The sequence below is a fragment of the Ictalurus furcatus genome, chromosome 18 (assembly GCF_023375685.1).
Source record: "Ictalurus furcatus strain D&B chromosome 18, Billie_1.0, whole genome shotgun sequence".
NCBI classification, from domain to species: domain Eukaryota; kingdom Metazoa; phylum Chordata; class Actinopteri; order Siluriformes; family Ictaluridae; genus Ictalurus; species Ictalurus furcatus.
This window is the reverse complement of record NC_071272.1, coordinates 23,327,421-23,350,645: the sequence shown is the minus strand read 5'-3', so window position 1 is coordinate 23,350,645 and position 23,225 is coordinate 23,327,421. Positions and strand designations below refer to the sequence as shown.

Genomic DNA, 23,225 nt, shown 5'->3' with positions numbered 1-23,225 from the left:
GAAGACCTATGGTCAGAAACTGAACTAGAGGACAATTACCCCAAATTGTGCATGTGAAAATGAGCTATATTTTCTCACTGTACTCCTACAAGGTGCACCAACAAGGTAGATAGGTCTGTAAAGTGACCACCTGATTCATGACTACATTCATACCAGTCACTGCCATTTCAGTGTTGTGCCAGGAATGGTCCAATACTCAATGTGGGCAGAAGTGGTCCAGTGGTGGTACAATCATAAACTGATTATTACTGATTAGAATTGATTATAAATTATGACAAATATCAATAAATTACAAATATCAAAATTATTATCAAAAAACGACAAAACTTTCTGTGTACTGTGTTACTGTGTGTAATGTACCTAATGTGCTCTGTCTTGTGTTATTTTCACTAGCACGTGTTATATGTTTACACCTGAGGCTAACTACATTTCGTTATACTGCACACCCCTGTATATGTACGGTGACAATAAAGTTGAACCGAAATGATCTGAACTGGTGTGTCAAAAAATAATACGTTTTTAAAAGCATAGGTTATCAAGACAATTTGCTCATAAGTCTATCGTATTGTAGCACAGGGGTTCCCAAACTTTTCCAGGGCAAGGCCCCACAAATGGCATTAACATTTCACCGAGGCCCCCCTTTTGCAAGATGTCTTTAAAACACATTAAAAATTCAGACTTCTGAATACATCCCCCTTTTTTATTAATAATTACATATTACATCTTTAATAATTACATATGACATCTTTACATTACATTACATTAGGAATTGATTGTGTGTGTGTGGTTGAGAGTGAGAAAGAGAAAACATACTAGTGGGAGGGATGGGCACACCAAATTGTTGAGGCCCCCCGGGCGCCCCCTGGCGGCCCTCACTTTGAAAACCACTGCTGTAGCAGATTCAGTGGTATCGTCAAATATTGAATCGCTTACTGATGAATTAAAAAACACGTTGTATCGTATTATAGCAGATTCAGGGCTATCGTTAAATATCACATTGTTGACTTATGAATCAAAATCGTATCGTAGCAGATTCCCTTATATGGTCAAATATCGAATTGTTGCATTAAGAATGAAAAATTGTATCGTATTGTAGCAGATTCCATGGTATCGTCAAGTATCGAATTGTTGCCTTAAGAATCCAAATCTTATGTACGATGATAATAAAGTTGATCTGAAATGAACTGGTGTGTCAAAAAATAATAAGTTTTAAAAGCATAGGTTATCAAGGCAATTTGCTCATAACTCTGTCATATTGTAGCAGATTCCGTGGTATTGTCAAATATCAGATCATTGACTTATGAACCAAAATCATATTATATCGTAGCAGATTCCCTTATATCGTCAAATATCAAACTGTTGCCTTAAGAATCAGTCATATCGTATTGTAACAGATTCCGAGGTATCGTCAAATATCGAATCGATGACTTATGAATCAAAATCGTATCGTATTGTTGCAGATTCAGTGGTATCGTCAAATATCGAATTGTTGCCTTAAGAATCAAAATCGTATCGTATTGTTGCAGATTCAGTGGTATCGACAAATATCACATCATTAACTTATGAACCAAAATTGTATCGTATCGTAGCAGATTCCCTTATATCGTAAAATATCGAATTGTTGCCTTAAGAATCCAAATCTTATCGAAGCCTGAGGTTCACACCCTTAGGATAGTGAAGGCTGACAAATTGCACATATCAACAGATGGCCTATAAGTCATTAACTTTATACCTACGAAGTGATCTATAGCATAGGGTCATTAAAAAAAATTAAATACGTGTAGCTAGCTACATACTCAGTAGACCTCATAAACCGAACACTGGGTGTATGTTTAAATGTGAACTTCCTTAATTTGGCATTAAAATATATTTAAAAAAAAAAAAAAAAAGTCAAAATTAGCAGTAGTTAGAGTTAATAGTAGGGCTATTGTTATGGATTAGTACATCAAGCTAGTTTTGATCTGAGAATGAACCGTTGAGCGCGCCCCCGATAACGCTATGTGCTTGTGTGCGCGCGCGCGTGCGTGCGTGCGTGTGTGCGTGCGCGTTCACGGCGTCCGTAGGCGACTGCGGCGCAGAGCTCGAGGAGGAGAAACAGGGCTGAGTGAGAACCGGGGAGTCGGAAGTGACTTTGTTGTGGAGCTTAGTCTTAATCAGTTAATGTTCGTGCTGCATTGTCAACAAGAGACGCTTTACACAGCAAGGTAAGAAACGTTCGGGTTTGGATATCTGACTGGATTCTGCTTGGGAAAGGAGTCCGTTTTCTTTTTTTTTTTTTTTTGCTTTTTCAAAAAAAAAAAAAAAAAAATCGCCTATGTGGCTTCAGAAATGTGCCGTCTCCGTGTGGTGTGTATCTCAAAATGGCGGACGGGCAGCGAGTGCAAAAATAAAATAATAATAATAACAGGGCGTCAGTGTTACAAAACAACACACAAAACCACTCGTGTATCTCTTGCGTTTATAATCTGTCTGCTCCGATGGAGATTAATGCTTATCCAGATCATATATATTTATACTTAACCAAGTGAAGGCCACCCGGCGATGTTAGTTAATCGTGTAATCGCTAATTGGCTAACTCGGCTAGCTTGCTAGCTATCAAACGGTTATGATTATCATTATTATCATCGTTCTGGTTAGATGACGTGCGCTCCGAGATGTTTATCTATCTTTAGTTGCAGTTGCCATCTGACATTTCTTGTACGTTTCTAACGACCTCGTATGTTTAGCATTAGCTTGGGTGTTGCCTGTGATGATGATGATGATGATGTTTTTGAGGTGGGTCTATATTTGGTACCCGGTGCTAGCATGCTAAGCTGTGAAGTTCACCCAGCAAGGGCGTGTAACGTTAGCGTAAACGTAACGGTTAATATGGATATTTGTTTATAATATCGTTCATACACATGTCCAGACTGTCTGAAAACTCTCTGTAGAGCTCCAGGGATCATTATGAATCTGTACAAGCGCATAAAATATTTGCAGTCGGTAGTAATTACGTCAAAGGTGCTTCATTTTAGCTGTCTGTTTATCTATCTTTCTATCTATGTCTGTGTCTAAGCAAGCAAACAAGCAAGCGAGCCTGCTAGTTCATATCTTTTAATTTGTGCTTTTATTAATGAGATACAGGTTTAAAAACATGCTTTGGGAGAATGATTGATTTAAATGTACGTTTTAGTACTGCTTTAGATAAATGTGTCAGCTCCTGTGTTTATAGTAAGTTCCGAGATCTCCAAGTCTTTTTCTCATATTAGTCAAATGGACTAAATGTGACGGGGGAAAATGTCTTGAGTGTTACCAGCTTTACGTTTTCACTTTCACTGCTATGTTTATATGTGTATATGTTCCTCCCAAGCCCCATCTTCACCAGAGGACTTTGGCTTTGACCAGGCCGCATGCAGATCTTCTTATAAAGTCACAAGTAAACATCTGGTGATTTAGAAGAATCTGATTTTGTCTGGTGTCTGACACAGAGGACGTTCGAAAGAATATATATATATGTGTGTGTGTGTGTGTGTGTGTGTGTGTGTCTTCCAAGCTGGACATGGACGTTCGTTCAACATGTGTTGGATGGAATATATTGAGGTCTGTTTTTGTCGCACTACTGATTGCCTCTTTTATCCTCTCGCCCATTTTATTTCAAAATGTCCTCCTCGTCAGGTTGCCCTTGCAGGAATACGTGGTCTGTTTTTTTTTGTTGTGTTTTTTTTTTTTTTTAAAAAAAAACAACCCCCACAAACCTTTTCATGATGAGCTTAGACAGTCTCGTTCGATGACGCCGCTTCTAATCTCTTCGCACCAGCATCCCGGGTGTCTTTGGACTACGGCGTGTCTGTCGGAATGAAAGTCTAGCTCTCGGGAAATCGCACGTGTCGGGCATTTCTGGCTTTTGAAAAGTCGTGGAGAGGAGACGGTGAGGTGCAGTCAGCATCCTGAGCCTCTTGAGGGCTTTAATCTTCATCCACGGCGTCGCCCGTTTTTGAAGCCGTTTCCTATGACCGTGTCTAAATTGGATAGATAAGCCTGCCTCTGCGCACACACACACACACATCATTTACTGTACCGGTGTAATCATATTTTCAAGGGCATACAGCATAGTAGTGCACGGTTGGATCGAAGAAATGCCTTCAATGGTGTTTTTAAGATCTCTTTACTCACCTGTCTACAGCTGTACCACCAAATATTTAGGCTTTAACAAGTTTCCTTTGAATCAGAATGAAGCCGTTGTCATAACCATGAGCTTATCTTGTTCTGTAATGTGATCCTAGGATTGTGTGATATTGATCCCCCCCCAAACAGATTTCGTTGATGCCAGAATGGATAGCGTTAAAAAAAAAAAAAAAAGACAGGAAAGCAGGCATTTCCACCATTTCATGTTTAAGGAGAGTATTACCAGCAGTGCGGTCGGGAACTGCTTGCTGGCAGTGGCAGGAGAGAGAAAAAACTCAGCTGGATGTTGGAGACAGTTTTTTGTTTTTTTTGGAAAGAGTACATTTTCTGTGTAGTCCTCTCGCAAATCAGTTGTCCAATGTCCACATGGTCAACATTTTCACCCTTTGTTTCCTCTTTAGGCAGAAAACCGAATGTCGTTATGTCGTTATACCACTCAAGCCTAACGTGATCCCGTTTTGCATACGGACCTTTACGGCTCTCCGTGGTCAGATTTCGTCTCGCCGTCTAGTGATGTCCTACTGATGAGTATCAGCTGATGCTAACCGCTTTTTTTGAGGGTTTTTTTTTTTCGTGGTTAGAAATAACACGACGCTCTAACTAGCATGACGTGTAAATTATTCTGTGGGAACTCTAGGATTATGAAATCCAGTGGAAGTTGTACCCATGACTGTCAACACGACGTTTTTATGTTTCGCTTGCGTGATTATTAGGGATGGGGCGATATCTATCTTATGGTTTGCGATATACCGGTAGAAAGTCTCCCCACGATAATAACGATAGAGCCTAGTTGATGAAGTATTTCTGCGCACGACGGTCTGCCACCCGTTCGCAGCTCACGTGCAGAGCGAAAACGAGTACGGCGGAAGGCGGACACGAAGCCGAGGAGAAGTTTATCGCTAAACGAGGAGTTACTGTAACTCTACAATCTGGAACTGGTTTGGTTAGAGAAAATCGGTTTTATAATTTAGATCACGTTTGTGTTTCTGAGGCTCTCGAGATCATGGGGCGGTGGTGGCTTGACGGTTAAGGCTCTGGGTTACTGATCAGAAGGTCGGGGGTTCAAGTCCCTGCACTGCCATGCTGCCACTGTTGGGCCCTCGAGCAAGGCCCTTAATTCTCTCTGCTCCAGGGGGCGCTGTATCATAGCTGGCCCTGCGCTCTGACCCCAACTTCCTCACGTGCTGGGGTATGCGAAGAAAAGAATTTCACTGTGCTGAAATGTATATGTGATCAATAAAGACTCATTAACACAGCTATGAGTTGTCACCAAAACCAGTGGTTCACGGTGCTATACTTATATCGTCACTGATCTCGTTATCGCAATAAATACCTGAAAATATCGTGATCTAGTTGTAAGTCCATATCGCCCATCCCTTGTGATTATATTTTGGTTCATTCACACAGATGGTTCGCTAGCATTCATATATTGGTGGACTTGGAATATATGATGGATATATGATTCCGATCTGGAATGCTAGTTTGTGTTTGGACGCGCTTCTTGTCAGTCAAAGGCAGGAATTGGGGTGGGGTCAAAAAGAGAGTTTTAAAAATAAAATCCTTCGCACGTCGAGCCGACCTGACCGATTAACCTAAAGACTAATCTACGCGACGTGAAGCGTGTTTAAAGCTGGGACCGTATAACGAAAAGCTCTTTTCCTGTACAGGCGTTTGCAGCTCACCTCTGGCGACCTTTATTCAGATGTCGTTAGACGAGCTGATGTTTTTCGACTGACTCTGAGACGTTCGAGTTGTCGGCGTGGCGTGCCTACACAGGTCTAGCCTGCATACCGCATATCATACTTGATAAAGAGGTGACGCGAATGTTTGCCGACGTTCAGGCAAAGTTCACCGCAGTAAAGATTTACAGCTTCTCATGCCCATTTACTGGTGTCCAGACACAGCAAGATTCTCATAAAGAGATCAAAACGTAACTGGTTTGGGAATCGCCTGTTGGAGTGCATGAGGCTTTAACAGATATATTTATGCAGAATTTTTAAAAAAATAAATAAATAAATTTGGTTTCACGCTTTTTTTTTTTTTCCTCTCGGTTTTGTCCCGACTCATAACGACCTGTTATCTGGACGGGATGTCAGACTTGGCACGAGCTGTTTTGCAGCTCAGCGAAAACTTATGACCAACCTTTGAGTTATGACTCGGACTGTTGTACGCTATAAAGATCCGATTCATTATTAATAACTCGCTTGGGGTTTTTTTATTTTTGTGTGTGCGCACATGGCTTGGACCCCGAAGTGGATTTCACCTCCATCCAGCTATTCTAGACATCATCCTCCAGATTCGAGTGGAGGATGTCTGCAGGTTCTTGTGCTGAAGAGATCACAAAGCCATAACCCTTCTCCACTCGATCCCACCGTACACCTTGTCTCAGTCACCTCGAGGCCTGGATTAGACGTAGAGATTTAAGGCCCTGTTCACACCTGGTATCGACATGAGTCTGGAGTGATCCGATCTCGAGCGGACAGCTGAAACGCATCGCCGTTTTCACCAAGCGCTACGAACGCTTCTTCGCCGATTGCTCGCGGTCGGATTTCGCGCGTCATTTCGGTTGGAGGACGGGCATCGCGCACGCCGATTACATCGGTCTTAAGTGGGGGTTTTTTCCAGGCAGAAATGTCCCATACGTCATGTCTCGTACCGGTACTGGCTGCTTGAAACGTTTCAATCGAAGAAGCTATGAAAAGCATCTGGTTTTGTCCAAATTCTCGCGACGTTTGCATATTTTCCAGGCTAAATCACAGATGCGGCCTATTTATTACGCAATCCTTCGTCGCTCTCCGGGACGCATCGAGACACCCGTACTTCGATCGGGTCATGTTAATTCCAGGCGAGAACGGGGCCTAAGTATCTGTTTCCTCTGCTACGTCTAGTTCCGACGCTTGTGAAGGAACCGTACCGGTAGTGGTGTGGTTGTAGGACCTTGCCCTCTACATTTACAATAGCATAGGAGTACATAGGTCTTTGCCTCTCGGTGCAGTGGAAAGTCCATGGACTGAAGTAATCAGATCAGTTCGGCTTAATCTCGGAATTAAACTAGTCCATAGGGTATTATAATCCATGTTTAGTGTATGATTTTAGGACTCAGAGATGACATGCTGACCTCCTATCCCCCTCCCCCCCCTCTTTCTCTGTAGATGAAAGGAAAAACACAGTGTTGATTTTTCTGTGAGGTGAACGGTTGAGAGATCGAGTGACGCCAGGACCCGGAGCGAGTGTCCCTCCTCCCGTGCGTCCATCTTGCGAGGAGCTGCTGAGCGCACTGAGGACCGTCTACAGGCTCCCTGACCGGGGCAGAGACAGCGCCCCTGTACACCTGCCATCATGGTGCTGTCACAGAGGCAACGAGATGAGCTGTGAGTTCACAATCCTGGTTGCTAATAATCCTGTGTCCGTAGCGATATTTTGGATTTAGGACCTTCTCAGTAATAAATCTCGACAAAGACACACAAATCCCGCAAATATGATACGATTCCGATACGATTCCCCTGCTCCTTCAAAGCCGTCGTGTCATCACACAGTCTACACCTCAAGGAGCTTCATAAGAGACCTAGTTAGCATTAATATTTCATACACGACTTCTATGACTGAGGCCATTTGGGTTGATTGTTGCATGACTTCATTTTCTTCATGCTTGAGCTAGCAAAACAAAACCCTAGCACATACACGAACCCTAAATTCCTGAGGACGTTTTCATACGATCATACTTTTCATACTCGGAACCGACCGTGGGCTCGTTATTGGGGTGGGGATCGTAATCACAGGTTTGGATACATGGCGTGCTCGTGTAACAGGAAGACCTACAAACGCAGTGTCGGTCTCGTTCATCACGCAACTTGAAACAGGAAGTAACGTGACAAGTTGAAGCGATCACGTTGCTTGGCCCCAGACCAAGAGGACCAAAGATCTGTTCTCTGTACTGCTCCCGGGATTGAAAACAGCTTTCACACTTCATCAAGCGTATCGAACTCTCGGTGTAAACGCTCCTGGGTCTGAGGTGGGGGAAAAGGAAAAAAAAACACAAAAAAAAGTGTGAAAACGTAAAACCGAACAACCCAGAATGTATTATTAAGAACCAGCGTACAGACCGATCGTCCCTTCCCACGCTTTAATTGTTGCGAAGGCTTGTTACGCTAAATATTCAAGACAGGATCTCGGATGCTTCGCTGTAAGTTTGTCGTGCGTTAGTTCCCTATAACGGCACGGCCCGTAGTGCGTCCGTGTATTCCGTGTATACCACAGCGATTTGCCAATGAGTACAATGTTTCATTTATTAACGGACAAATCGTCACATATTATAACGGTTTAGAGTTAGATTTAATGCCGTAGAACGTCCTCTCTCTCTCTCTCTCTCTCTCTCTCTCTCTCTCTCTCTCTCTCTCAAAACATAGTTAGTCATTATACTGAGAAACCAGAAAGCGTAAACTTCTCTATCCTGTACACATTCCTGTCCTGATCACTTCGCAACGCACCGCAACTGGTTACGAAGCGCTTAGACTCCTCCCATCAATGTTAAATAAAAGTCTTCTAACCAAAAAAAAGGAAACGCCACCGCATGAACGATTGTACTATTGAATTTGTTAAACGACACGTCTTTTAAAATCAGTTTATTATTAGTCTTAGTGTATCAGCTCTTACTATAGAAACAATAGCATATTAGAACGTTTACGTTACGGCCCGAAACGCTTTCCGAGCCGTGCCGTTGCATATACGGAAATGACGCACGCCTTCTGACCAATCAGATTCGAGCGTTCAACTGCGCATTAGTATTAGGTGTTGTGTGCGTGTGTTTTTTTTTGTTTGTTTGTTTTGTTTGTTTGGATTTTTTTTTAATTAATTGTGACTTTATATATATTTACTCTCACCGAAGCCACACTTAAGCAGGGTTAAGCAGCAGTTCTAACACCCCCATCTAAATTTAGCCGCATGCGCAGCTTATAAAATATTCACCACCATCTCAAGGAGTTGGAAGCCCATTTACATAATAATGAAGCATTGGAAAGACAGAGATTGTCTGTATGTCCATCTGCTCGCTTCTCTGTGTCGGCGGGTCCGGTTCAACTTCCCGCGGCGTCGTTTGAGAACACTTCCATGCTCCAGCCGTGCGTGCGCTCGTAACCATGACGACATTTTTAAAAAAGTATTATTTTTTTTTGCAAAGATGACAGTTTTATTTATTTATTGGTCTAAATCAGGATGTCTTTATTTTTAATGGTCATATAATGTAATATTACATGATATCTTTTTATATATATATATCACTGTTGGTGTGAGCTGAACGGAAGCTCTGGTCGTTTCAGAAATCGAGCGATAGCGGATTACCTCCGATCAAATGGCTATGAAGAGGCTTATTCTGTTTTTAAGAAGGAAGCAGAGTTAGATATGGTAAGATTAACTCACCTGAAAAAAACCCCAAACAAATCAAGCTCGATCCTCTGAATGAGTTTTTTTTTTTTTTTATCGAATGCTTCTAGTATCCCTAAATGTAATTACCACATGGTCTTGTTTCCTGATTCGCTCTCCAGAATGAAGAATTAGATAAGAAGTATGCAGGCCTTTTGGAAAAGAAATGGACTTCAGTCATCAGATTACAGAAGAAGGTCAGTACACCTATGTCAGGTTAGTCTGGTTTGTTCAGTATATGTTGTAGGTGTGAGCTTGTATCATATATATGTGTATATACACACACACATTAGACAAGTGTAGATTGTTATCCTGGTGTGACCCTCAGAATACTGCATGATCCTTGAATCAGTAGTTCCCTGTCTTATATTACCTGTTAAGGTGATGGAGCTGGAGTCCAAGCTGAACGAAGCTAAAGAGGAGATCACTTTAGGAGGGCCCATGGGGCAGAAAAGGGACCCCAAAGAGTGGATCCCGCGCCCCCCGGAGAAGTACGCGCTCAGCGGACACAGGAGTCCCGTCACGCGCGTCATCTTTCATCCCGTCTTCAGCGTCATGGTGTCTGCCTCGGAAGACGCCACAATTAAGGTACGTCCAAAAGAAACAACAACAGTGTGCTCTTCCGGGAGAGTAGACGGTGTTTATATGTCGCGACGTGGTGTTGCCGTTTAAGCCGGTGTGTCATCCAGAGAACACGCGTTCGCTGTTTTGTGCTGACTCACCGGGTGTTTCTATGGTGACGGTCACGATGCACCGGTTACCCAGAGCAACAGCGCAGCAAGCAGTTCTCTGGGCCTCAGATGCACCTTAGCCGCTCTCCATTTTGAGCAGAGGATTCTGCACCTTCCTGCCGTGTCTGTTCGAGGACGCTGACATTTCACAGGAAGCAGAGTTGACCTTTTTTAACACTTTGATGCAAGAATCTGTCATTCATGTGTCTTTTTGTGTGTGTAAATACCATAGATTAGGACTCTTTTTTTTTTTTTTTTTTTTTTTTTTTTTTTTTTTTTTTTTTTTTTTTCTTTCTTCTTCTTTTTAAAAAATTAATTGTAGGAATGTGTCACTGGATGCCACTGTAAATAGACAAAAATAGAATAAATAAGGTCTAATTTAAGTCATTTTAATCTGCCGTACTTTTACCACAATATTTAACTTAGAATGCCTTTAAAAAAAAAATGTAAAAATAAAAAATTTGAGACTAGCCTACTCGAATAAGAAGATAGTCTATCTGAAGTCCAGGATTTTATGGCGGACCGGTTCATTCACATCCTGTGTTGTAGATGGACGCGTCCCTCAAGCGGCAAGGAGACTAGATGGAGATGATCACACCATGAGTGGACTCTTGACCTAAGAAATGCCTTTGTGTGTGTGTGTGTGTGTGTGTGTGTGTGTGTGTGTGTGTGTGTGTATAGGTGTGGGACTATGAAGCGGGAGACTTCGAGAGAACTCTGAAGGGTCATACGGACTCGGTGCAAGACATCTCCTTTGATCAGACCGGAAAGTTGCTGGCCTCCTGCTCGGCAGACATGACCATCAAACTCTGGGACTTCCAGGGCTTCGAATGCATCAAGACCATGCACGGTGAGCGAACCATGCGAATATACGGCTCCGGTGGACACGGGTATGCTAAAATAACTGTCAGGAGTGGTGCGTAAATAAAATAATATACGCACGCGTTACTTTCTTTGTCTATTTCATCAGTGGGCTCAGAACAGAAATGGAAATGTTTGTTTTGTGGCAGGCAGGATCACAAAAATAAAAAGCATTAATCCCTGCGCGTAGATGAAAGCGTGCTCCTTTTTTTCCCCCCTCTTGATTGTCTTTATTAAGCTGATAATTATTTTAATCTAAATATAGCACCTACATGGGTTCACACTCTGGAAAGACACGGATGTTTTAGACACTGACCGGTGTCTAAACGGGTATATTATACTTGACCCTGTGTTCTCTTTTCTTAGGACACGACCACAATGTGTCATCAGTCGCCATCATGCCCAATGGTGATCATATTGTGTCTGCATCGAGGGATAAAACCATTAAAATGTGGGAGGTGGCCACTGGGTGAGTAGAGAAGGTCTGATTTGTCTGATTAGACCAGTGACTGGGAGCTGACTGTTTATAAGTGGGTGTGAATATTTTAGGCAGGAAAAGGATCTGCACGTTGCTGCACTTTATCATAAAGCATGCAGTATAAATTCTGAACTGGGTTTTTTTTGTTTTTTTTTTGAGAGAGAGATTTGCGTAAAGAAATAAAAAACGTAAGTCTCTAGCCCTATTCGTGTTGGATTAGTTTATCAGGGAGACGTCTGTAATTCTCAGCGATAAAACACGTCTCGCATCTGGACAGCAATAAATTTACCGCCGGAGGACCTAGTTTTGTTTATGACCGGGTTGTATTTACTGTGAACCTGGATGTTTTGCGTCACGTGGTCATGTGACCGCGCGCCGTTCAGAACACGGTGTCCGAACACGATGTCGAAGAGGCGGCGCTAGAGTACAGGAGTGACACTGACCCTTATTTAAGTTTGGCGTGAGCCGAGGTTCTAGCAGCAATTTGGTCAATACAGTAAAACTATAACCACAAAGTATAGCATAAAGAGAAGCAACCGATTTTCGTTTCACGGCTCAGGAAGCGTTTTATATCTGTGAAGGGTCGCTGATGAGCCGGACATCCACTTACTCACTTTGGCAGCTCGTATCTACTCACCGGATTTCCGGTCGACTTTGCGCTAATTGATTTTCAGGATCAAATTCAGGATAGAGTTCAGCTACTTTTCCACTGACTCGACTCGGCTCGCTTTACTTTTCCGAGCTTGCTTTTCCACTGCGGTTTCGTGGCCGCCTCGACGTGGGTGCCATCTTCCACTCGCCTCCGCGCAGGAATAACGACGTATTATCGAAGCCCTGTACAAATACACGCTCTTTCCTGTTCACTGAACACGGACCTTATTAAGGATGTAAAATAACGGCGCTCTAGAACCTACGTAGCGCTCGATACGGTCAAGTAAGATTCAGCCGCGACAGCAGTGACGTCGATAAACACCTGTTTGGACATCGGTGACAAGCGAGACGTAAAAATCGAACACAGAAATGAGATTTGATTAGAACCAGACCGAGACGACCTCACTCAGCTGGTTTCGGACCGGTGGTTTTTGGTCCGTACCCCGAGAGCGCTTTTCGTGTTCTCGCTCCACTAAACACTATAGGGGGGGAAATGCTACAGGGTTTCATTTAAATACTACAAAAGCAAAGAAAGTTAATTTAGAGCTATATATATAATCATTAGAGTAAAACCTATAGTAAAGAAATTTTCCGTGTGTGTAGTTATTGTGTGAAGACGTTTGCGGGTCATCGGGAATGGGTGAGGATGGTGCGGCCCAACCAGGACGGCACGCTGTTGGCCAGCTGCTCCAACGACCAGACCGTGCGTGTGTGGGTCACTGCCACCAAGGAGTGCAAAGCTGAGCTGCGGGAGCACGAGCATGTCGTGGAGTGCATCTCCTGGGCTCCGGAGAATGCCTACCCCACTATACTGGAAGCCACTGGCTCGGAGGTGTGTCCGTTTATGTACTCGCAATAAGATTCAGAACTCACCGGTTGTAGTTGCTTGTCGTAGCGTGTTACGGCCATAAATAGTTGTTTTTCCTGTTCTTTCCGTAGAACAAGAAGAGCGGTAAGCCCGGTCCGTTCTTGTTGTCTGGATCCCGAGACAAAACCATTAAGATGTGGGATGTCAGTACTGGCATGTGCCTTATGACACTTGTGAGTTAACCTTGATGCCTTGGTTCTTTTGTTTCAATCCAAAATATTACCATTTTACAACCATGTGAAAGAACCTTGAAACATATTCCTGACCACGACTGGCTTAACAAATACGCAAACGCGTTCTTTCTCCTACTTTCAAAGGTGGGCCATGACAACTGGGTGCGTGGTGTGCTGTTCCACCCGGGTGGGAGGTTCATCGTGAGCTGTGCCGACGATAAGACCCTGCGCACTTGGGACTATAAGAACAAGCGCTGCATGAAGACCCTGAGTGCCCACGAACACTTCGTTACCTCTATGGGTGAGATTCCGTTAGAATCTCCTTGTAGTGTGTTCAATGCACTGTGACATCACCTCTGGGGGGGAGGGGGGCCCGCCCCGACTTTATCAGGCTCGGGCGAAGCGCGTGTTCCTCTACCTTCGCTCTGTGAAACACGAAGTCGCTTGCAGTTTGGCTCTTTTGGTGGTGTCTCGACCAGGGTTCCGATGAGAAACGGAGAAACTAGCTTGGGACACTACGCTTCTCGTTCCATTGACTTCCATTCACACGCGTGCGAACGCTGGAGACGCGCAGAAACGTTCCAAAGTTCGGTGAACCTTGGTTTATCAGTAATGTATCAGTCGTTAATAAAAATGCTTACGATTAGCAGCTGCACCCGACTCGTAATGAGCTTCAGCGCTGTAATGATGTAACATGTACATGACTGCATGCGTATGTCTGGCCACGCCCCCTTCCCTCCCCCCGCCCCACTTAAAGCCACGGGTGATACCATCATCATCAATCAGCGATAGTTAATTGGCCACAATCTCGTTGTAATCTGTGTGGAAATGTCGTTGTTTGATTAGCACGGTACATGCTATGCTAGCCTTCGTATCGTCTTCGTTAGTAGATTAGCAGAACAGTTTAACCGGGTTTGCTAAGCGCATTCACCGGAAGCACGGACAACCGCCGCTGCTTCCTTTCCAAGCTTTATCTTTCTTCATAATGTTTCTGTGCATCTTTAATGAGACGTTGTAAAGTTGTGTATCTTTTTGTGTCTTCCTTTTTTGTTTAAAAAAAAAAAAAAACGTAAATGGGAACAAATTGCAGGTAGGAACTCAAATTGGAAACGTGAGCGAGGAACTGAAGAAACGTCGGCGCACACGCGTGTTCGAGACGTGTCGCACCTAATTACCGTCGAATGGAGAATCTAAATTCAAAAGCCACTCTCCGAGGTTTCGATTCAGTGAAGGAAATGGGCTTGTGTGACAGACGGAGAAGGGGAAATTGTTAGGGGAATAATACATTTTAAGGAAGCTTTTGCTTACGGTTTGTTTTTGTTTGTTTTTTAACTAATGTAAATTCCTTTCGTCTCTTCCCTGCAGATTTCCACAAGACTTCCCCCTACGTGGTGACGGGAAGCGTAGATCAAACAGTTAAAGTGTGGGAATGCCGCTGATCTCGCTCGCCCCGGCCCTTCCTCCGTACCACCACCACTCCTCCTCCCTGCCACGACACTCGTCCTTCGGGACGCGCTCATCACCATGGCTACCACCCCATCCAGCGCTCTTCTAATAACTATTGTCCTTTTATGTAAATTATTCTGGATGTAGTTTTGAGCTTATTAAATGTTACATAAGACACCCTCACAAGGAGAGAAAAATAAGTTAAGAAAAAAGAAAAACAAGTATTCTTGCATGGTGAATCCCAAACTTGTATACTGTAATTATTATTATTATTATTATTATTATTTGCTTACCATCATCTTGAAGGGTTAAAGAACATCAAGCATCGAGTTACAAAAAGGCAGAACGGTCCTTTCTGGGGAATTCAGAACGGGGCACGGGGAAACCAGGCTCGCTTTTCTTTTTTCTTTTTTTTCCCTTCCCATTTATTTATTTTTCTTTCATGATCCGCTGATGCTTCAGAGAGAGAGCGAGAGAGAGAGAAGAGGGCGAGAAGCTGTTTTTAGTGCTGTCACTAAAGCAAATTAAAATCGGACTGGATGTTTGTCCTCTTAAAGGACTTCTATTGATGTATTTTAGGTGCTAAATGCTGTACAGTCTTCATTAATTCTAAGATTGAGATGTGTGAAAGTCTCTGAACTATAAATGGAGCTAGATGGATGCTTCTGGAACAGTTGGGGGGAGAGAGAGGGAGGATTTCCTGGTTTGTTTAGGATTTCGATTGAGAGCAGTTCGGCCCAGTTATACGGTTTTGTATATAATGACGCACAAGTAAGTGACGTCTCGGGAATAAACCATAAATCAGCAGTCTGATAGTAAACCCCTGATTATACTGAAGTGCACTTCTTAAAGGAGGTGTGTGTGTGTGTGTGTGTGTGTGTGTGTTTAGCAGGATTTAAAATTTAATTTTTTTTTTTGGTCCTGCGTGCGCAACATATCTCTGACGTCTTCGTCGCCATTGTCCTCCACTTGCACTTGGTTGATTGACAGCTAGAGGGTAGGATAGCAGCCGAATTTTAAAATAATAATAATAATAATAATAATAACGGTGCTTGTTGTCCTTGTATATAAGGAATTGTTCGAAGCAAGATTTTCCAAAGGGACACCAAATTCCGCCATGTTTATTAGCAGACATGTCTCATCGAAGCTTTACAACATTCAATCTATACATCAGCTCTTTTTTTTTTTTTAATAGATATCTAAACAGAACACATCATCTTTCATATAATACTCTCTGAGACAAAGGGTTTTTAACCCTCCACACGTGGGAGGAGGGGAGGAGGAAGGCCACGTATCGCACGGTCACAGCTTCATCAGTCCACTTCTGCAGCTTCTTTACATGTGGTGTGTTCTTCTCTGACGTGTGTGTGTGTGTGTGTGTGTTTGTGTGTGTGGCTCAGCTGCCACTGAAAGAAGCTTTCCAGCATGTGTTCTCAACGGTACCGCTTCGCGCCATTGTGCAGGGCGAGCTACCTAGTCAGACTGTCTTGAATCAGGGAAGCTCGACACTTTGGGTTTGTTTGTTTGTTTGTTTGTTTGTTTCTTTCTTCTTTAATGCGAATTATCTCGTCCACTAAATTTGCACCGACGGACCCGCCGAGTCTGGCTGCGCGTGCGTGGTAACGAAATAAAGACGCCTCCTAGCTAGATCAACGAGTGCAATAACAATAGGCTGCTCTGCGTTAACCTTTTGACGGACAGGTATGCGCGAGTCGTGTAGTAAACGAACCTCCGTCGTGTCACGGACCGAACGATTTAGAAAGAAGCGACACGAACGTGAAGTGAGAAACCCCTCCCTCGGATCGTGTCGAGCTAGGGCGGATTTTTTAAGCACCTTAAGGGAGTTACGTAGGAGGTGCACGCGGTTGTGACGGTTTTTAACGGTGGTTGTATAGGCCCGGCCTCTGCTATTCCAAAGCTCTGTATGTCGTATCAGTGGACATGTGAAAGGATCTTAGAGCTTCGCTGTATGTGCAGTAGGTTTGTGCATTCAGTTCGCTCCGAGTCCAGTCGTTTGCTCTCTATGCCTTGTTAATATACTGAAGCCCCCTAGACCTTCATTCTGTTTTTTTGTGATCTCACTCGTACACACACACACACACACACACACTCACACTCACTCACATATACACTGACAAAATATAAGTTGTGTACCAATATATCTGGATGTCATTGTTTGCAACATAATTAAGAGTAATAAAAACTGTAAATATAAAGCAATCCCTTTGCGTCTGATTTATTCACTTATTTTTTTTCATTAATAAGTGACCGGTGGTCGGTTTGCGCTTTACGAAATGCAATTCATAATTTCATTCACTGAATATACTGGAGCCCGTTCTAGCACGACAACGCCCCTGTGCACAAAGCAAGCTCCATGACGACATTGTATGTCAAAGGGATCGTTGACCCAAAAATGAAAATCCTGTCATCGTTGACTCACCCTCATGTCGTTACGAACCTGGATGCGTTTCTTTCTTCTGAGGAACACACAGGGAAATATTTTCAAGAATGTTGGTAACCAAACAGTTTTGGTGCCCATTGACTTCCACAGTATGGACAAAAAAAAAAACAGAGACATTTATCAAAATATCTTCTTTTATGTTCCACAGAAGAAAGAAAGTCATACGGTTTTGGAACGCCATCGGGGTGAGTAAAAGATGACCGAGTTTTCATTTCTGGGAGCGCTATCCCTTTAAGGTCGACATGGAAAGGACTCGAGTGTCCTGTGAATTCAACCCCACTGAACACCTTTAGGATGAACTGGAACAAACATCCAACCTGACCTCACTGACCCGCTAATGTGTTACACAAACATGCAAAGCACATTTCAGTGCCGTTATAAAAATGTTTTTGTTTTTTTTTTTAAAAAAGTTCAGTTTATTAGATGTTTACAACCGTACTCCGTTATCTGTCAGACAACAGCGGGAAGTCAGGACGTTTTCTGGTCAACTACGGCTCCGGTGGATTTCGGGTAAAAAGGTGATTTCAGCCGTAACCTACTTCCTAAAAGCAAACAATAACGCTCCCGTGGAAACAACCTAACAGACACCATCGTGCTTTTTTTTTTTTTAAGCGTACGAGTGCGCTGCTTGTTTATATTAGCATTATATTAGTATTCTTTTCGTGAATGATTTTATGATCTCTTCATGGCAGCGATCCATGTTCTGAAAGATTGCTGCGTTGCTTGCTAGCAACCATAAACCTATATACTGTAAGTATCTGGCTAATAAAGGTGTGTCGGAGCAGCGAGAACACTGAACCCATCCAATCGGGTCGATCTCACAGGCTGGGAAAGACGAATATGACCTTACGTGGAGTCGAGTGATCGCCGATCTACCTTTCTACCAACGTTTAACTCCACTTTAAATTGGCCAAACCAGTTAATGCATCTCTACCGATTAGATTAGTGGACATTAATTCGATTCTGGCTTGAAACAAAAATCTACTGGAGGGTAAATTTCCAAGAGAATTAATGATTATCGTTGGAGCTGGCACAGACTGTCCAAAGAACAGGGGAGGAAAATTAAAATGGCGCCTGGAGGACATTCTCTCTTGGTTTGTTTGTTTTTCCTACTATAGAGACAGACAGAGGGGCACATTTTCTCGCACGTAGGAGCATCTAGAGGGCACGGCATCAGATTTTCTCGCATGTAGGGATGATTTTCACATTTTCTCCACTGGAAGGACGCCGTTAGGGCACTTCATCTTGTTTCCTGGCACATAGGATAAAACCTATAGGTCACTGCATCGTTTATTCTCCACTGTAAGGGCACCCTAGGGGGTAATTGCACAGCGTTTTCTCCTCAGTTCCCTCAAGTGTGTGCAAAGTCGCTAGTTAAAGATATAAATGCGATATAAATGGCCGTGCTGCAGTCAGTAATGCAATCAGCGTTATACAGGAAAAAGATAGAAATATATCTGTGGGGGGGAAAATGATTAGATAAGAAATAACAACACGGTACACTTGGTACAATTGCTCGTATTGACTCGTATAGTCATATTTACAGTGATAATATCGGGCGCACGGTGGCTTAGTGGGTAGAACGTTTCCCTCACACCTCCAGTGTTGGGGGTTTGATTCCTGCCGCTGACCTGTGTATGTGTGTGTGTGTGTGTGTGTGTGTGTGTGTGTGGAGTTTGCATGTTCTCCCCGTGCTGCAGGGGTTTCCTCCGGGTACTCCGGTTTCCTCCACCAGTCCAAAGACATGCACGGTAGGCTGATCAGCGTGTCTAAAGTGTCCATGGGTGTGTGAGCGTGTATGTGATTGTGCCGTGCGATGGATTGGCACCCCGTCCAGGGTGTACCCCGCCTTGTACCCCATGCTCCCTGGGATAGACTCCAGGTTCCCCGCGACCCTGTAGGATAAGTGTTATAGAAGATGGATGGATGGATGGACAGTCAAATTGATCTAGTGTTTCCTATTATCAGATTACAATTCGCCAAATATACGCCAAATTTACCAGTAAACCCTTCAGGCCAAAGGACTCTTATCAGTGGTTTTCTGTTTCTTCTTCAGAACTCATTCATCCCAGGGAGGAGTCTGACACGATGTTTTGAGAGACAGAGAGCACCTTCTTCAGTGACTTGGATTTGAAAAAGGAACGCCACACAGAGCGGCTCCTTTAGTGTAAACGAATGCAGGTAGGAGCCGTTAAAGGAATCTGCATCGACATATGAGTTGTAAGGGAAGGCTCGTAGGGGTGTATCGTGCAGGGTCCTGATGACTGATGAGCGCATGGGAAGGAGATAACACTTTGAATAAAGTCTTGAAGGTGCACCCACTAGTGGCTGGTTTCTGTCGGAAGAACTGGCATGACGTAATCCAGCTGTGCTGCAGACCGTGACAGAGAAGACAGCCTTCCTCTGAGACCACTCCATCATACGCATGAAGTCATTTCAGAAATGCTTTTAATATCTTTCCTGCGTAGCGTCCACACTTATGAACAATCACCTTCAGGCTGTTGATAGTAAAATATAAAAAAATATATATATAAACATCCTCCACTACTACAGTTTAAAATAAATCATTATCCTGATTTCTGCTGATTTCAGAATTCTCACGTCTCTGGTTGATCTTCACCGATTTTCTAAAAATAAAATCTCCAATGGAGTGTAAAACACTGCGCGCTGAATCTAACAAACGCTGGAGCTTTTCTAAAACCTTTTATTCCTTATAAACCTCCGAAATCAGCTTTATCGTCCAGCAGTCCTAAACTGTGTAAATTGTTCCGAGTTCAGGGATATTAGGTCAAGAATGTTGCTCTGTTTTTGACCTGAATATGAACAATTTTTGTGTATAAATATTGAAATTGGAAGATTTCATTTCTTTTCACTCATAGTATTCCTACACATGGGCCATCCATGTATTTTTTAATATACTGTAAGTGATATTTAGAAAAAGTCATAATTCATATGGCGTCATATGTTTGTTGTTTTTTTTTACGTGTGCATGAAAGGGTTAATTAATAAATTGCGCAAGAATTAATTTATTATCCATTATTTACAACTATACACTGGGTTTATATACTGTATTACTGAAATACACTGCAACTCCTTTTTGCATATTTAATGCATGAGCATTCTTGTCCTGTCTTGATTATCGTGTAATGCATTTTGAACTTGTTATTTTTTAAGCTGAAATATCAGGACGTTTGTTCTATCCCAGCGCTCATTGCATATTTTTGACACCGATGATGGATGAACATGATGTATATTGTGTATATGCATGTGTTCTTTGAGGGCGTTTTTGGATAGCTAAGGGTAAACCCTTTACGTTTTGAAGATTTCTTTGATTTTTTTCTAAGACTGTACTGTATGGTGAGTGAATACGGAGTGTATTATCTCTGATATTTCTAATCTACATGTCAAGGTTCTCCTCAAATGAGCACATTTCACATTCAGATATGAGTGATGTCAAGTCAAGGTATTAAAATATAGAGCATTTGTAAATAATCAGTCCTTTTACATTAGACTAAGTTTGCCCTTGATAAAGAGACAAGCAAAGCACATGCTGTAGCATGAAATCACTCTGTAGTTCCTGGACTCACCACATGAGGGGGCTCTAAGCCTTAAGTAATATAAACTGGATCATGTCATATTAAAGGTACGTGGTTTTTTTTTGTTTGTTTGTTTGTTTGTTTGTTTGTTTTAATATTTGGGTCTCCTCACAATCCATGCGTTTTTGTTCATAGTTCATAATGAAAACTCAAACCCCAGGTGAATAAAAAAATGACCAAAAGGCATGGATTTTATAGCCAGGTTTTAATTTAGTAACAGTGGTAGAAATCACAGCCCATGTCTATCAAGGATATTATAGATATTTTGTATTAAGTTCTTATACACTCACTGGCTACTTTAATAGGAAATGATCTAATCAGCTACTACTAATCAATCTACTCTTTTGATATTTTTTATTTTTTTCCAAATCAAAAGAGTATAAAATTGATGCCATCTTTTCTTCACCAAGGCCGTAATTGCTTTAATAAGGCAGACATGAGGAAGGAACCAACCGACCTCCCTATAATGTGCTGTGACAGCACACTATAACTGTAAAAGCATTTCTACTGCAGAGTTTATTTCATGGTTATTTTTTGTGAGACTTTATGCGTGTTGGTTGTCTGCTTGTGCTCACACTTCTGTCACTTATGCCTTATGTCTACTGTTGCAGCATGTGTGTGTGGGCATTTGTGTTTTCACTAGAGCGACATCAGCACTGACGCACTTCCAAAGCGCTGTGCTGATTGGAGGAGATTCTGTGACTGTTTCCTGGTCGACCAGGGTTTTCCTCTCTGTCAGTGCGTTACCATGCCAACGTTCATTCATACAGATGGCTGGAGTGATGATGTGAAATGTCCTGCACTGCTGCTGCACAATAAGCTCTCCAACAGGTGCCTTTATTTTCAGCCACAGTTAACAGTGGAGGAAAGTTCACGTAATGCTCCTCACATGCCATAACTATAACCTACGTTATCTGCAGAATCTGTTGAAATGTAACTCCTCGAGCATTTCACTGGCTTTATAGCTGTATCATGTTCACAGTCTATCACCGATTGCTCACTGATTATGTGGCTTATACTTTTTAAAAAACAATTTTTTAAGTCAGCTGATCATCATGAGGTCTAAGTTCATCTCCGCATGTCTCTGTTAGATGGCATGAGTCCAGCTGGCAGTGAAGTGAGATTGACATTGTTTAGTTTAATGTTATTAAGTGTTAGAGTAGACAGTGAACAGCACAATGAGTTACACTGTGTGACCAAAAGTATGCGGACACCCGTCCATCACACCCACAAAGTTGGAAGCACACAACCGTATAGAACGTCTTTGTACGCCGTAGCCTTACAATTTCCCTTCACTGGAGCCAGACCTGTTCTAGCTTGACAATGCCCCTGTGCACAAAGCGAGCTCCATGAAGACATGGTTTGCCAAGTTTGGACTGGAAGAACTCTTGAACCCCGACCTCAACCCCACTGAACACCTCTGGGATGAACTGGAACGCCGACTGCCGACTGTACCCCAGGCCTCCTGACCCAACATTAGCGCCTGACCTCACGAATGCTCTTGTAGAAGAATGAACACGAATCCCCACAGCCACGCTACAAAATCTAGTGGAAAAAGCCTTCCCAGAAGAATGGGGGTTATTATAACAGGAAAACGGGAATACATCTGGAATGGGATTTTGCTTTCCGTATCCACTTTATCAGGGTTGCTGTGAATTTTGAGAACGCCGGGTGTGAAGTGGGACTACATCTGTGTGTAGGGAACCACGCACACACTCATTCACACCTAGGGGCAAGTTATCGTAGCCAATTCACCAATTGGGAGGTGGGAGGACACCAGAGAACCCGGAGGAAACCCACACGGACACCAGCGGAGCATGCATTGTTATTATTATTGTAATTGTGTGTGTGTGTGTGTGTGTGTGTGTGTGTGAGAGAGAGAGAGAGAGAGAGAGAGAGAGAGAGAGAGAGATTTACTAGTCCTTCATACAGTAGCTAACAAATGAAGACATACAGTGTATACTGTCAGTTTTTTATGTTCAGGGATTTTAAATGTTCACTATTTAACACATTCCAAGTGCTTTGTGTAAGAGAGCCAACATGGCTACTGCATACTACTGCTATTTATTGCCAGAGCTGTGACCGTGTACTAGTTTCCCGTGTTGTTTTATTTGATAGTAGCCTATCGTGTTTCTGACGACGCCACCGTTCAAAAATCTAAGCCTGATCACGTGGTTCTGGGCGTGTCTAACAGACTCAGCGTGATTGACAGGTTACAGGGCGGCGAGGCGAGGCCGGGTCACGCGCTCGTCATGCAAATAAGGCGCGCTGCAGCCCAGCGGGCGCCCATGTGGACGGAGACCACGCCGTGTTGTTCTGCACGCTGATTGGCTGCCTCGGGCTGACGCATTTTAATCATATGCAAACGAGGCGCGGCC

The 23,225-nt window shown here is 43.0% G+C and overlaps 1 protein-coding gene and 1 long non-coding RNA gene across 2 annotated transcripts; one reads left to right on the top strand and one right to left on the bottom strand.

The window, feature by feature from the left end:
* Nucleotides 1-2,054: 2,054 nt before the first annotated feature.
* pafah1b1b (platelet-activating factor acetylhydrolase 1b, regulatory subunit 1b) lies at nt 2,055-17,010 on the top strand. The gene is made up of 11 exons (XM_053648201.1): nt 2,055-2,204; nt 7,317-7,535; nt 9,480-9,564; nt 9,705-9,779; nt 9,964-10,170; nt 10,995-11,163; nt 11,541-11,643; nt 12,907-13,135; nt 13,243-13,344; nt 13,489-13,645; nt 14,710-17,010. The coding sequence occupies exons 2-11, from the start codon at nt 7,504-7,506 to the stop codon at nt 14,781-14,783; spliced, it is 1,233 nt and encodes a 410-aa protein (XP_053504176.1). The 5' UTR covers nt 2,055-2,204; nt 7,317-7,503; the 3' UTR covers nt 14,784-17,010.
* LOC128622028 (uncharacterized) lies at nt 7,782-9,717 on the bottom strand. Its single transcript, XR_008388347.1, has 2 exons — nt 9,673-9,717; nt 7,782-8,171 (listed from the first exon to the last, which is right to left on the bottom strand). It is a non-coding gene; the product is annotated as an uncharacterized LOC128622028 (long non-coding RNA).
* Nucleotides 17,011-23,225: the final 6,215 nt, after the last annotated feature.

Bases quoted from the DNA above. Each gene is read 5' to 3' on its own strand.
- pafah1b1b (XM_053648201.1), top strand. From the start codon at position 7,504: ATGGTGCTGTCACAGAGGCAACGAGATGAGCT. The intron at 9,565-9,704 runs GTAAGATTAACT...TTCGCTCTCCAG, and splicing joins AGGAAGCAGAGTTAGATATG to AATGAAGAATTAGATAAGAA. The intron at 11,644-12,906 runs GTGAGTAGAGAA...CCGTGTGTGTAG, and splicing joins ATGTGGGAGGTGGCCACTGG to TTATTGTGTGAAGACGTTTG.